A 14,536-nucleotide genomic window follows, 5' to 3' on the forward strand; every position below is an offset into this window, starting at 1 on the left:
CCACTTACTTGCAAGCAGAGTCTGTCCATTCACATTTCTCCTGTCCCCACCCACTGCTCTGCTGGCCTCCCCAGCCACTCTCTGCTTCAGCCATTCCAAATTGGGGAAAAGTAGAAAAAAAAGAAAAGAGACCCCATTTAGTAAGTGTCCAAGCGCACATGCCTCATCCTCAGGAAAGACTGTGTGACCTTTAGGGAGGGGGAATGTGTCACCTGTCAGTGTGGCGATCAGCAGCCTTGGCCAAGGGCAGGACCCGGGATGAGCACCCACTGCAGCTGACACTCCCCATCACTTGCGTGGGCTTCCCGGTGCCATGCAGGGACAGCTACACCCTTTCCCAGCTGCGTGGCCTTGGTCATCTCCACTCCCCTGCCCAAGCCTGAGACCCTTCTGCTCTGGACCCCACCCAGACTGTGGCTGGGCCTGCACTTGGCACCAGCTCTTCTCAGTTTTCCACTGATGCAGCTGCCACTGTACGCCTTGCTGCCGGGCTTGGCTCAGACCTGTGACAGCTCAGGTCAGCGCTCCCCTGTGGCTCCTAGGTAACTCGGGTGTTGTCTGCATTTTCCTTCATCCTCAGATTTTAAGACAAAGTGGCTAAGGGCTTCCCCAGTGCTGACTTTTTCCAATTTTGCTTTTGTGCGTGATTCAGGAGAGCGGACGCACCAAGAGCCACAGGTACTGGCCCAAACTGGGTTCCAAGCACAGCTCAGCCACCTACGGCAAGTTCAAGGTCACCACCAAGTTCCGCACGGATTCTGGTTGCTATGCAACCACAGGCCTGAAGGTCAAGCACCTGTTGTCTGGACAGGAGAGGACAGTATGGCACTTGCAGTACACAGACTGGCCTGACCACGGCTGCCCTGAGGACATCCAGGGGTTTCTATGTAAGTTTTCTCTTCCCTGTTGGGTCTCATAGCTGCATCGGTGGCCCCATTAGGAGAGGAAGTGGGCAGAGGCCAAAGTGTTATAACCTGTTAGTCGCTGCCCCTTCCCTCCCCCGTGGAGTGGAGAATACATGTCCATTCTCACATTCTCGTCACTGTGCGCGTCGGCTGAAGCTGTGGTGAGCTGATGCTGCTCTCTGACACCGGCTTCCAGCTGCCGGTTAGTAAGTCCCTCTTCTGAAATGTGCTCCACCTGTCTGGGCCTCGGGAGCTGGTGATGCCAGACAGCCAGAGCACCAGAGCTGTCCCTCCCACGGCTGCATCTCCTCACGGCATGCATCTGGTGGGGGAGGTGTGGCTGCTGGGATAGGACCAGCTCCCAGAAGTGGGTGGAGGCAAGGACTGTGTGGCTCCAAATGCCTCTGAATAGGGTGCTTAGAGGTGGTGACTTTGTTACAGGGCAGGGTGAGGGGCACCCCAGAACCCCCAAACCTGCCTGTTTTAAATAAGCACTGCTATCCGCTGCGTCAAGACAAAATATACTCTAGTGTGTAAAATCTTCAATGGAAAGAGACTTTAATACAATTAGTGTGCAATGCAGAAAAGGGGAAGAATAAAGTTTCCTAATCAAGGACCCGAAGTTGCCCATCCCCTCGTGGGTCAAAGTCTAGCCAAGCGGGCGTCGCCCAAAGCAGGGCCACTGAGGCCTGAAATCCTGTCACATGGCTAAGGCCCCTCCTGGTGGGGACCCATAGGAAAGGGGAGAAGAGCCCAGAGAAATCTGGAAGGAAAAGAGCAAAATAAAAATCAGTATTTTATTTATTTTAATTTTTTAAAGATTTATTTATTTATGCATACAAGAACTGGGGTGTAGGCCAGAGATGCAGGAGCTGAGAGGATTCACCGGAGACAGAGTGGGGAACAGAAAAGGCAGATTGACTGAAATACACTGCTGAGGGGAGCAGTGGGTGTGACCGGAGAGGTCTGCTGCGCCACGTGGGTATCTCCCTGGCTGGCGGGGGGAATGAAACTCGTGCTGCAGTGGCTGCAGAGAGCTTTATAGGTTGCGTCTTAACCTCTTGCGCCACCAGGGAGGCCCCCAAAATCAGTATTTTAAAAGCTGCCATGTCACCTCCCCATGGGTCTCTCACCCACGAGTATTCTAACCAGTCCAGGCCCAAGACATTAGTGCAGCTTCTTCACATGTCTCTGTTCCCTGTGCCTCCTCCAGGCTCCTCCTGCTCCCCATTCTTTCCCTTCCTTCCCCAGGCTCCTCTCCAGGTTCTCTCTGCTCAGCTCCACCTTCCCTTGGGTCGGGCTGGGAGCCTGGCACCTCCCCTTTCTCTGGGGACCGCCTGCTACAATGTCACATTACATGTACTCTACAATAAAGGCGCACAGAGCACAGGCCGCCTTTTTTTAAAAGCTTACTTGTAATTTCTCCTGGAGGCTTTATCTCATCAGCCCGGAATTTCTTCACCTCAGGGGACAAGTCCAGCTGTTCTCACTGAGAGTAATCTCATGAGTTATTGAAAACACCCTGTGGGTTTTGAATCTATTCATGTAGGTTTGTTTTAGGTTCTCTTAGGCCAGTTCATCCAGGTCATGTGTGGCACTTGGTGGGAACTGAGGCCAGAGACTCTGGTTCTAGCAGTATTGGTGGTCTCCTGAGAAAGACAGGCAGTGACCCCATCCAAGGCGTGTCTGACAAGGTGTCTGCCTTCCGTTGGTGGTATCCTGGGTGACACACACACACACACACACACACACACACACACACCCCACCCCCCCACCCCCCACTCCATGTCCTGCCCCCGCAGGGAGCCCCATTCCTTCCTAACCTGCCCAGGCAGCTGGGCTCCCTGCAGATTTGCGGCTGCTTTGCCCTTGGCTCACTGCTGCAGGTATTTCATTTCCCAGGAAAATGACAATGGTCTTGAGGCCTGGAGTGCTTCCTGGGGGGAGTCAGAAGTGGACAGACCCAGGCAGGTCTGGAGCAGCCGAGCGGTGGTCGGGGCACACAGCAGTTACCTGAGGCTTGGAATATTAGCAAGGAGGCCGTGTTCTTGCTGCAGAACAGGGGTCTTTTTATCCCTCTGGTCCGCTGCTGTTAACTGATTTATTCTGATGTTCTCCAAGTCTCAGAACTAGAAACGGGAAGCTTAGACAGCTTTGATGATCGGCTGGCAGCTCTAGTAGAAGGTTAAGTTTACAAGGTGGTTAGAATTCGTTAGAATCTTTCCAATCAGGACCAATTTAAGGAAGGTCAGTGTAAAGTAGTGAAAATACAGAGGCTACTGTTAAACAATGTGTTTAATATAAACTTCTAAGGACCTCAGAACAGGAGAGCTGAGCACGGTCTTAGAAATGCTGGCCACTAGGACCTTGTTTCAGACTTTTTTCCACTTTTATATGGGATGATGATGCAGAAGGTGGAGCCAGGCCCCCTCTGCTCCCAGGACCGCTCCTGTCACAGCTTCTGGGATCAATCCTTGTGACCGAAAAGTTTGGCCCTTGCTTCTCTGTCCTGAGGCCCTCCCCCACTCCCCCAGGTCGAGTCGCTGTGACCACAACTCCCTTTACTTCTCAGATTCATGGCAAGAAAAACCTTGTCCCCTGTCAGATGAGATATCCACTCGCCTCGTTTCTTTTCTCCTTGCAGAAAACTTGGGGACGAAATTCCAGGCATGTCTTTAGGGTGTGTGGATCCCCAAGAGCAGAGCCTCCGGCTCGAGTCTCAGCCCACCTCCTACCCCCTTTTTGGTTCTGTGCTGCTGGTGGTAGCAGGTCCTGGTTTATTTTGGTAAACTACTTCAGGTTACTTCGTAATTTGGTAAGGTCAGAAAGGAAAATGGGCGCTTATTGTGTGTCAACAGTCACTTTAAAATGACTAAAATGGCTTGTGCACTTTTTTGCAATTTGAGCATTTTCCCTGCAGCTGGTGGACATCACCTAATTAGGGTGAAGCTTCTGGGAATTGAAAGGGTCAATCTGTTGCTCCCTGAGCTGGCTGCTGCTGACCTCAGCCACTGCTCGACTTTCGCCAGTTTTTGGACTGCTCTAGATTGCATCAAAAGGGTTTTTCCCTGTTTTCATGGTCATGGAAAAGTCATCGAGGCTGCCTTGCTGCAGTGCCTCATTCTGCCTGCCGGAGCGGGGTGGGTGTCGAGTCCTGAAGGGCCCTGCTGGGCTGGGCAGATATTAGCAGGGCAGGGGCAGTTGGCAACCCACTGTCCTATGCACATGCGGCCTCCCAGGGGACTCAGTCTGAGCCCCCGACAACCACATGCCACCAAAGGCAGGCTCCCAAAGTCTATTTTAAAATCTGAAACCTCACGAAGTCAAGCCTCGGTTGACATTCACTCACTTGCAAAGGGGAGGAGAAGGGGCAGATGGAGGCTCCCCCCATGGAAATCGGCTCCAGCAGGCAGGCATTTCAAGGGGACCTAAGCTGGCTTTCTGATCTTGCTCTGCTGATAGCAGGAATTGCTGTAAGTAATGTCGAGAATCATCTGCTTGGGGGACTCGGGGATTTGCAGAGGGGAAAACAGAATTTAATTTTTAAAAAAGAACTAGTTAATTTAAAGAACAAATTCTCCCACAAACTGATGGCTTCCCAGCTGGTAATTCCTGGATCCAGGACCGTATGGTGGGTACCAGCCAAATAATTAGTGTCTTGTAAGAACCGTAAATTATTGTCCAAAAAAACTCTGCATCCGCTGGCTCCCCCTGCTTGTGTGCAGACCCGCCACTCAGGTGATGGGATTTGCATTTTGCTTGCAGCCTACTTGGAGGAGATCCAGTCGGTCCGTCGCCATACCAACAGCATGCTGGAGGAGGCTGGGCACTGTGCCCCACCCGTCGTTGTGCACTGCAGCGCTGGTGTGGGCAGAACCGGCGTGGTCATCCTGTCCGAGCTCATGATTTACTGCCTGGAGCACAACGAAGTGAGTCCCAGCTCCTCCGAGTCCTGGGGCAAGACCCCACCAAGGCCAGACCCTTCTGTGTCCCCCATTGCCAGGACTTCTGTTTCTCTCTCCTGAGAGAGTTTTCCAGACCTGCGACTTTAGTTGCACTCTGATCTTATTTACCTTTAACCTTCCCACGGTTCCTCATCCATCCCCAGAGCAAACAGAAGAGGGAGATAGGAGGGGAACAATGGAGAACCCGACCTTGTGCAGCTCCTTCCAGTGCTGGTGGTGCTGGTGGACACAGGGGTCCATTCTGGCTTGTCTGGGAGGCAGCAGACCGTCTTGCACTGCTAGGACCTGTTTTGGCCCAAACCCTGCATGTCCGTGTGTATATTTTGAAAGTGTCTTTCATACTTCAGAGGAAGGTTTATGTGTGTGTAGAACTGGGGTATAGGCTAGAAGTTGGGGGGCTGAAAGGATTCGAATCACTAGAGACAGAATGGAGAGCAGAATAGGCAGATCCACTGAAATCCACTGCTGAGGGGAGCAGCGGGGAGAAAGGAGAGGTCTGCTGTGCCCTGTAGGTGGCTCCCTGGCCAGGATCGAACTCAGACCACAGTGGTGACAGTGCTGAGACTTAACCCCTAGGCCCTCAGGAAGGCCCCAGAGGGAAGTTTTTCATGTGGGGCTGGCTTGCCCCGCCTGGACTGGGCACGGCAGTGTACCCAGGTGAGTGCACAGGACTGCGTGCCCCTTACCTGCTGCAGGTCAGGGACTTCCACTGAGGGGCTTTTGATCTCATGGAGGTAAGACAGTTGAAAGCTGTGGAACAATCCTTCTAACTTCTTTTTACCTCAGCTTCAGGGATTTTAAGTGGTGCTCACTTTTCTTGTGGTCCTCCTGGCACATGTCCAGAGGGGGAAACTGGCCCAGAACACATGAGTGACTTGCCCAGGGCCACACACTGTTAAACAGTGGAACCTGGCTGAGAAGGGAGTACTCCCTGCTGGCCTAGAGCTGCTGCTGGTCTTTACTCCAAATACCAAGTGTCATCTGGTTCTTGTTCAGTTTCCAAATTATACAAACCTCGGGGAATCAGAGGACACTTCTGAAGAGGGTTGGTAGCTTTTAATTAGGGAATGTCGGCATGCATGTGTGTTCTGTGTAGGGACGGTTAACAATGTTTGTGTTTACTCTGTAGCCTCAGGGTTTGAAAAGCAGATAAAATATTACCCCACAAAGCTTCACATATTGAAACTACAGGAAAATAAGAAACGCCTACATTCAAACACATTGAAAGGATTTTTAAACTCCCTGCCTATAAACTGCTAATCTTGGAAACTTGCAGCATGCACGAGAGACTGTGCTGCTGAACATAGGTGACACCCCCACCCTGCCTTGCCCCAGGTGGAGGGTGAGCAGCAGCCTGACAGTTTCCTCCTCCTTGAACCAGCTGAGTCACAAATTCCATCATCTTCCAGGAGTTTTTACCTTTGTGTCTCACGTGAGATTTCTTGTTTGCCTCCCTCACTGCTGCAGTCTCTGAAGTGTCCCGTAGAGCAGGTGCCCTGCCTCTGGGTGGCGGGTCTGTCCGTCCTGCACAGTGGACAGAGACAGAGTGGAACTGTTTGCCCTGATGGTTCCAGGAAGGAAGCTGAGCCCCCCCCCCCATTTCTTTCTCTGCCAGGTTCCCTTTCCCCACGCGTTCTTCCTCTGGCACCCCCCACCCCCACCCCCGCCCTCCTTTTTGGCTTGAGATGCTCTCCTGAGGTCCTGTGTAATGTGCATTTCTGGCCCAGCAGAGTGTGGTGGGTCCTGGAGCCTTGTGTCCAGGTAGGCCTGCTGGGCCAAGCCAGTGGGTTTTCCTCAGGGTCTACTCGTGTGCCAGCGCGGCTTTTGCTGGAAAGTGGTCAGCCCGAAGGGACTTCTGTTCCCACTTGACACTCAGAGATAGCGAGGTGACTCATGTCTTCCCTCTGAGCACAGATACAGCCACTGCACTGCTTCCTGGAATGGCTGGTGGTAGATGGTTTGGGAGAAAAACACTCTCTGTTTTGTTCTGAGGCTGCTCTGGGCCCAGCGGGGTGGGTTCAGACCCTTGTTTTGTCAGAAGAGTGGTTCTTTGGTTTGGTGGGTTGGCATCTTAAAGTTTTGATAAAGAGGAAGCTGTAGGCCCTATTCTCCCGTTCTGCCTCCCCTGCCTTCTTGCCTTGGCTTCTGGACTCCCCGCTCTGTATTTTCAGCCTGCAGTTCATGCCATTTGCATTTAGTCTGGGAATTGACTTATTTTTCTGGAACAAGGTGAGGTCGGGTAGCTGCGAGGTGGGGACGGTGACGCCCTAGGTAGCTAAGCCACACGGCCCCGCGCCCCCCCCCCCCCACAGGACTGGTGCTTTTACCTGTATATTTTTTAGGAATGTGCCGGCCTGACAGCCTCCAGGTCCCCTCTCGGCCACCGGGATTTAACTCTGTGTCAGATGAGTCTTGGTGTTTTCTGGTGCAGGAGTGAGAAGTGTTGATTTGCTGCTTTTCTGAATAAGTGGAGCTTCCTGTGTACAGGATGGGAGGGGCCTTTTACATTCTGCCTGAGCCCTGGGCAGGACAGGTGTACGACACCTGCTGGAGGGAATCGTCCAGTGTCCTGGACACTCTCCTTGGAAAACAGCCTGTGGCTGGTCATACACTGTCCTTGGGACAGTCCCAAGATGGGGAAGATAGTGATGGGGTTGGGGGTGGAGGAGCTGCAGGGGAGGGATTTGGGGAGGTAGTGGGAGTGATGCTGACAAGGATAACAATAAAAATATAACATTTCAGTCTGCATTCAGCATGGACCACATGCCAGGCTATTCCAGAGCTTTCCCCACAAGTAGTCTCACCACTTGAGTAGCCCTTGAGGGGTCGTCAATCCCCTTGTGCAACCGAAGAGAAACCGAGGCACAGATGAGGGGCTGTACCCGTCATCTGTGCCTCGGTTGCTCAAGGAAGTGTAAGAGGGTTAGCCCAGGGGGCCTGCCGGTTGGGGTGAGGGAGCTGAGAGGCTGGAGGGCTGGACTATGACCCCTGCTCTAGCAGCTTGGTCTGCACTGAAACCTGAGCCTGGTGGTTCAGCCCGCCGGCCCTGTGCTCTCTCCCAGGCCTGTGGGGTGGCGAGAGGGTGCCCCCTGGGGAAGAGTAGGAGGGGCCCCAGGGAGGCGCCTGCCCAGCCTCTGTGCGTCCTCTCTCTCCCACAGAAGGTGGAGGTGCCCGTGATGCTGAGGGCTCTCCGGGAGCAGAGGATGTTCATGATCCAGACCAGCACCCAGTACAAGTTCGTCTACCAGGTCCTCGTCCAGTTCCTCCAAAACTCCAGACTCGTTTAACCTCCGACCCAGCTGCTGAAGAGCCACTGGCTGCATCTGGCAGATGGGAGGCACCCCAGACAATGTCTGCCCCCCTGGGGCGCGGACGGCTGCGCAGGCAGGCATGGGTCCCAGACACAGGAGCCCTGGCCTTTCACCACCATCATGTATTATTTTATATGAGATAATTTATTTTTCCCCCTTTAGGGTACCTTTTGTGAACCACTGTCATGCCGTCCTCACAAGAATACACAGTTTTCATTTGGACCCCATTTTGACTGATCTGCATGTGTCAATAGGGAAGGTGACCTGGGGGTGCTGTTCGGGGCAGAGGCACAAGGGAACCCAGGCAAATTTGTAATCTGGCCTGAAATTGACCAGCCTAATTGCTCTATGTCCAAACCAAAGATAGCAAGAAAGTGAATTCTCCCTAGGTGCAGAGGAGCTGATACCCTTCTCTAAGGAGAAAAGCAGGGTGCTCTTGTATCAAGGGACTGTGGACAGGCGTCCCTTTCCCCTCCCCACCCCCACACTCAGCAGTCTCTCTCCTGCCAGGTTTGAGTTAATGATGCAGCAGCAGAAGCAACGGTTCCTCGGGGTCAGTCACGCCATGGCCCGGGGGATGGGATACTTCCTTGTCCCTCACCAGCACCCCTTATTCTGGTCCAAGAGACTGCGTTTCCCCACTGGGGCTGAACCCTTGAGCTGTGCTGCTCCTCCCTTTGCACAGAGGGCCCCAGGCTGGCAGGCAGGGAGGCCCTGGGGCAGCCATCTGTGCACTGGACCTCTGGCCCCATTCAGAGACCATGGGCCCCTGGGCGGGGAGGGAGCTGGGCCGGACCTGTGTCTGGTTTCAGTCTGGCGTGGTGCTCAGCGGGGCCTGGGGGAGACCCTGGGGGCGCAGGTCTCTGCTTCACTCACAGTCTTTGGAATGGCCATGAAGGGGCCACTGGGGAAGCTCCTCCTGGGATGGCTTGGCCCTGGGGCCAGGAGCCCATCACTGTGGCCATGTGTGTCCCATTCCAGGCTGTGGCCTGTGGCAGAGCTGAGCACAGCAAGACCTGAGGCCAAACCAGCTGTGATGAGGGAAGTGGATGGCTCAGGCCCTTTGCCCCTGTGCCCCGCACATTCACACCACTTGTGGGGTCCTCTGCCCTCGGCGTGGAGGCTGTGCTCCTCCTCGTGCTCTCGGCTCAGGTGGTGAGGTCTCAGGCTTTCTCACCCACGCCGGTGGCACGTGTTCCTCTTGCTGAATTCTGGAGCTGTTCCCGCTCCTCCAGCGTGTTGTGAATGGGGTTGGGTCCTGAGGCCCGATCTCCGCAGGTGTCCATCACCTCCGCGGGCGTTTTTCTTTTTTGTTCTTTTCCTGAGCTGAAAACACAGAGTGAGAACAGCATCTGGTCACTAGGAAGTGTTTTTGTGGGTTCGGCGCTGCCGCCAGGCGTGGGGGCGGTGCCACGTCTGTGAGTCTGCAGCCACCACTGGGCAGTGTGCCTGTGCTTGGACTTGGAGCAGCTGGCAGTGGTGCCTCTTCTGTGTTGGGGTCTGAAGACTCACATGGGAGTGTGACCCCAGCACAGCGACAGCCTGTCCGGAACTGGGGGGATGTTCTGGAGACTACCACTAGCGCACCGCGTGCCCCCACGTCACAGCCTATGGCCTGCTCTGCTGCAAGAGACTTGGACTGTGGATCGTCCAGGGGCAGAGGTGTCATCTGTCCTTGGAGGTTGTTTCTAGCCATGGGCATTCTGCTGTGAGGGTGTTCACGCAGTCGTGCTGGTCACCAGCTTGTTGGATGCGCATCAGTATTTCTTTCCTGTGGCCTTGGCCCCGTACGGCTGAGGCTGAGTCTCCTGGGCAGCTGCGAGGACACTCATTGGTGCGCAGGACACAGGCAAGGAGGCACCTCCCCAGGCGGCGCTGCCTGACCCAGCGGCAGGCAGGCCAGCGAGCTCTCTGCAACGTCCCTGCAGCCCTTTCCACCTCCGGGCCCTGCCAAGAGCCCTGATAAATTAGCAGCCACCAGGACTCTTCCAGTGGCATCTGCATAATCATTGTCCAGAGATGCTTCTCTCCGGGAATTCAGCCAAGGAATGAACCTTGAAGAGAAGGGTATTAAATTAGTTATCTGGTTAGAGCTTTTGGAATGAATTCTCAGGATGTTTCAGGTCTGAAGCTGGAGCTGGCGTCCATGGCTGCTGCTTGGAAGCCAAAAGAGAAAATTACAAATATGGGGAAGCGCCACCCCACATGCACTGTCACTCAGGGCCTGTGCTTTTGAAGTTTCCAGTTGAGATGTTATCTTTTTCTTGTCCACGCTCATTTGGAAACCTGGACCGACCCTGGGATCACCAGTGCACTGGGGCCCCTGGGTGGTTGGGCCGAGTTTGATGGCGTCTTCCTTGGGCTGAGCGGAGCCCTGTGGGGCGGGGCTGCTCAGCTGCTCGCTGGCCTCCGGTTAGGAAACACCAGCTTTGGGTAGCCTTTCCCTTTAATGGAAAATAAAGGGGGGCTGTGCTGCTGTGGGAGGGCCACCTGAGGCTGGTCCCCTCCTCTGCTGGCCAGAGAGGGAAGGTGCATTTCCACGTGAAATGTCAAGAATGAGCTTCTAGGGCTCTAAGCCTCATGAATGTAATTTGACAGCCTTGGTGAAGTCAGCCCAGGTCTTGGGCTGGGGTGTCATGTTACCCTGCGAGTTGCTTGGCCATCTCTGGCTTCCTCCTCCATCAGCCCGATGCGGGGGTCTCTGGGCTCTGCAGAGAGGGGTCCCCAATACAGACCCCACCTTTATCCCGCCTACTCTCAACTTTCTGGTTCACTTCTAAGCTCTGCTTCACTGCCCTGTGGCTCACGACTTTCCCTCTCTTTCCCCGATGAACAGCCGAGGCCCTTGTGAAGTCTCCATGGCGGCCCTGTCTTGCTCACCATTAACACAGTTCACTTGAATCACACACTTTGCTCCCTCCTATGTGGGGTGTCTCCCAGGTGCCACATGCTTTTCTCCAAGTGCCAGGAAGCGTGAAGGTGTGGAGTGGGCAGTGGCTGGCATGATGACCCGGCTGCGCCCGGGACCGGCCATCTTGGCAGAGCAAAAAGCCACTGGCTTCCTGCAGGTAGGACTGGCCAGCAGGTATCTCACCCAGGCTCCGCTGCCCCCTCTCTGGACGCAGTGTTTGCTGATCTGGGCCCAGCAGCCATGGCACCTGGTAGACGGGCCCTGTGGTGCCCCACGCCCATGAGGAGAGCGGGCAGGGTTTGGGGGAGAAACGCCAGCAGGTGGTCAGGACATCCTCATGGATGGGGTTGGCCAGACGGCGTCTACACAGCTGTCACTCCTCCTGGTGTTGGAAATAACTGTTGGGTGCTGGAGTAAGAGGCTTCCAGAAGCATCAAGTAATCAGGGTGGGTGTTGAGGGGGCTCTCCCTGGGAGCCCCCCATCCCCAGGTTTTACCAAAGACTCTCCCCTCGTTGCCTGGGGCCCCAGCAGACGCTTGTCCTGCTCCTGCTGGGCAATGGTGTTGGCGGCCCCGGCACTGCCCAGGAGCAGGGAGACTCAGATCTCTGTGGCCACAGCTGGGCAGGAAGGCGGCCGGTGGCGCGAGGTGACTCCATGCTGGCAGGCGCGGATCTCGGACTGTCGGGGGTGGGCATGGCATTAAGCTTGGCTTCGGAGACCTCTGCGGGCATGAGGGGGACCCCACGTGTGCCCATCACTTTCTCGCGGGGTCTGTCATGAAACCTGTGGCTGCCCATCAACCCTCCGTCTCTCCCGCCGTGCTTGGCTTTTTTGCGTCAGGTAGAGCTCGGGCGAGCATTTCATCCAGCTGCCTGCCTGCCGTCTTGTCTCTGGCTTACCCTGCATGTCCCCCTCGGGAGCCAAAGCAGTCCTGACCCGGTGTCCATGTGCTGGCACCGCCTCTTTGCGCTGAGGGCGTTGCCTGGGAAAGCCATGGGCAGGGCGTGTCTTCTGCTGGTCAGGGCCCAGCCAGCCCTCCCATTTAAAAACCTGTGTGGCCGGGGCCGGGGCTGATGCGGAGCCGAGTGAGATTGAGAGTCTGCACGAAAGTCGTCGTCCTGGGGCGCGCATGGGACTGTGGGGCTCCATCCCTGAAGTGCTGCCGCTGCCAGAAAGGACCAGACAAGGGGGAGGCATCTGGGCCAGGTCCGGCTGCAAGAATGTCTCCCCCTCCCTCGCGGTCTCCCTCTCCCTCCCTAGGGCTGAGCAGCACCCTGGGAAGGATGGTGAGGGGTTGAGTCCCCGTCCCCTGGAGGAGGCTGGGAGGAAGCACAGGGGGAGCAGGTGCCCAGTCTCCTGGCTGGCTGGGGTGCTGGGGAGGGAGGTGGATGCATGCATCAGGGCCCTCCACTTGCTACCACCACCTGCCCTGCTTGGCACGGGGCACCGACCCCAGAGCCTGTCTGGAGATGGGGAGTGGAGGGGGTTGTAAGTGGTGAGGTTTATAGTTGGGGTACGGCCTGGGTTTGTCAGCACTGCAGCCCCTGGGGGCTCTGGCGGGACTGGGGTGCTGTCCCTCTTTGAGCTGGGACCCTCCCTGCTCAGGGCTCTGCCCACCTCCCTGCCTCCCCACCTCCTGGCTCGCTCTCCACAGTTCTGTGCGCTCTTCCCGGCCCCTGCAGTGATGAAATGTCCGGTCTAGGCCTGGAGCATCCCTCTCCTGAGCACCTCCAGGCTGGCCGCAGAGTCTGGCTTCCACTGAGAAGCTCATATATTTCCAGGAGTGAGATGTGGACAAGGGCAATAACCAGAACGGGGTGGTAGGGGGCCATCAGCAACCAGGAAGTGCCTGTGCTCCCCTCAGGCCCAGGAGAGACAAAAACCGAGGCTCCAGTCCCAGGGGCCGGGCCAAGGTCCCCAGGTGACTGCGGGGCTGTGGCTGCCCTCGGTCGCGCCCACAAGACTCAGCTGTGCGTCAGCTTCCTCCTCCTGGCCCACGTCTCGAGACGGCCAGCCCAGCTGCCTAGCAGCACAGTTAGCCTGCCCTGGCCCCAGGGTTGGGGAGGTGGCATCTGTGACCCTTGGTTCTCCCTCCACCCGCGTCCCCTGTGACACCACCTCGCGGACCTGGGTTCGTAGGAGGACGCTACAGACTGACAGGTCCTGGACCTGGACACTGTCATCCACGCCTTCCATCCTCACTGAATGCTTTGTCCCCTATGCACTGTGGGGGCCTGAGAAACCTTTAGCTGCACCCCGTGGAAGCTAAGGTTCCGACATCATGGCCACTCTCCTGCATCTGTCCTCCTGGTCGACAGTCACCTGCCTGAGGACACGCGCATGGAAAGGGATCCCTGATGTAGTACGCTGGACTGTGTGGCCAGCCCTGTGGGCAGTGAGCCATGCCTCCGTGATGCGTCCCACTGGCTGTCCTCACCCAAGCTCGCCAAGGTCGGTCTGGTAATTCGTGACTTGTGGATTCACTTAAAACCGCCTTGCGGGGACACCACAGAGTGTGACCTTGGCTTGCAGTGCATGACCTTGGCGCAGTTGCCACGCAGGGTGGGGGCGGCCAGGGCGGGACTCGGGACCCTCAGATCACACTCTGCTCCCCCAGGCAGCCACGTGCTGCCCAAAGCCCATTGTCTTGTCCAAAAACCGCAGCTGGGTGAGTGGGCCGGGTGCTGTGCAGAACAGGCCCGAGCTGGAATGGTTTGATGCTGGGGGCCTCTCTGTTCAGTGCATTTAAGGCCTTCACTGAACACCGCACGTGCTGCTTGTGCTGTTGTTTATCAGTAAATAAGCTTGTGCTGCCAGTGTCGGGCACGATTCTGCATGTCTGAGCTGCCCTCTGACAGTATTGTTTGCACTGTTTCTTGTCTGTGTGTGTAAGTCCTTGTAGCTGTGAGCTGTGCCCGTCGCGCCGTGTCTGCCTCCACCAGTGAGGCCTCGGCCTGTCCTGTAAAGATGTCTGTGGTTTCCATATGCAATAAACCTTTTTTTTTTTTTAAATCAAGAAAAGTCGCATCTTCTGTGTTTGTGTTTGGTTGACAGCACCCACATCTTGTCCTATTAGCATGACTTTCGGGTTGCAGGTGCTGCGGGGAACATGCCCACATCTCTGCACTGGTGATTGCTAGGCCGACCAGGCTTACCATAGTAGAGGTTCAGGGGCCACCTGGGTGTGGCCTGGAGCTGACCAGCTCAGTGCTGGCTGCACCTCCTGGGGAGTGAGCCCAGGAGCGCTGGCTGCTGGGGGTGACAGCTCCGGGTGGGCCCTCCGGGGTGGCGGGACGCGCCTCTTATACTGTGTTCCACTCCGGGCCTGTCTCCCCTCCCGCACCTCTTCCCTGTGTGTGTTCTCTCCTCCTGTCCCTCTGCTGCTCTCCTTCTCTCTATTCCCCATTCCCCCCCCCGCCCCCCTTCTCTCCCTTGCCTCTTTC

The 14,536-nt window shown here is 56.1% G+C and overlaps 1 protein-coding gene across 3 annotated transcripts in view; it reads left to right on the forward strand.

Annotated features, from left to right (window-relative positions):
- Positions 1-14,107, forward strand: part of PTPN14 (protein tyrosine phosphatase non-receptor type 14) — a 143,358-nt gene extending 129,251 nt beyond the window's left edge. For all 3 annotated transcript variants that reach the window (XM_037496802.2, XM_037496803.2, XM_037496804.2), the window contains 3 exons: positions 653-887; positions 4,671-4,834; positions 8,029-14,107. In XM_037496802.2, the coding sequence (XP_037352699.1) occupies positions 653-887; positions 4,671-4,834; positions 8,029-8,157 (528 nt within the window). In that variant the 3' untranslated portion in view covers positions 8,158-14,107. The remainder of the gene's footprint in view (positions 1-652; positions 888-4,670; positions 4,835-8,028) is intronic.
- Positions 14,108-14,536: the final 429 nt, after the last annotated feature.

Source organism: Talpa occidentalis, unplaced genomic scaffold (genome assembly GCF_014898055.3).
Source record: "Talpa occidentalis isolate TD23 unplaced genomic scaffold, MPIMG_talOcc4v2.1 talOcc4.8, whole genome shotgun sequence".
NCBI classification, from domain to species: Eukaryota; Metazoa; Chordata; class Mammalia; order Eulipotyphla; family Talpidae; genus Talpa; species Talpa occidentalis.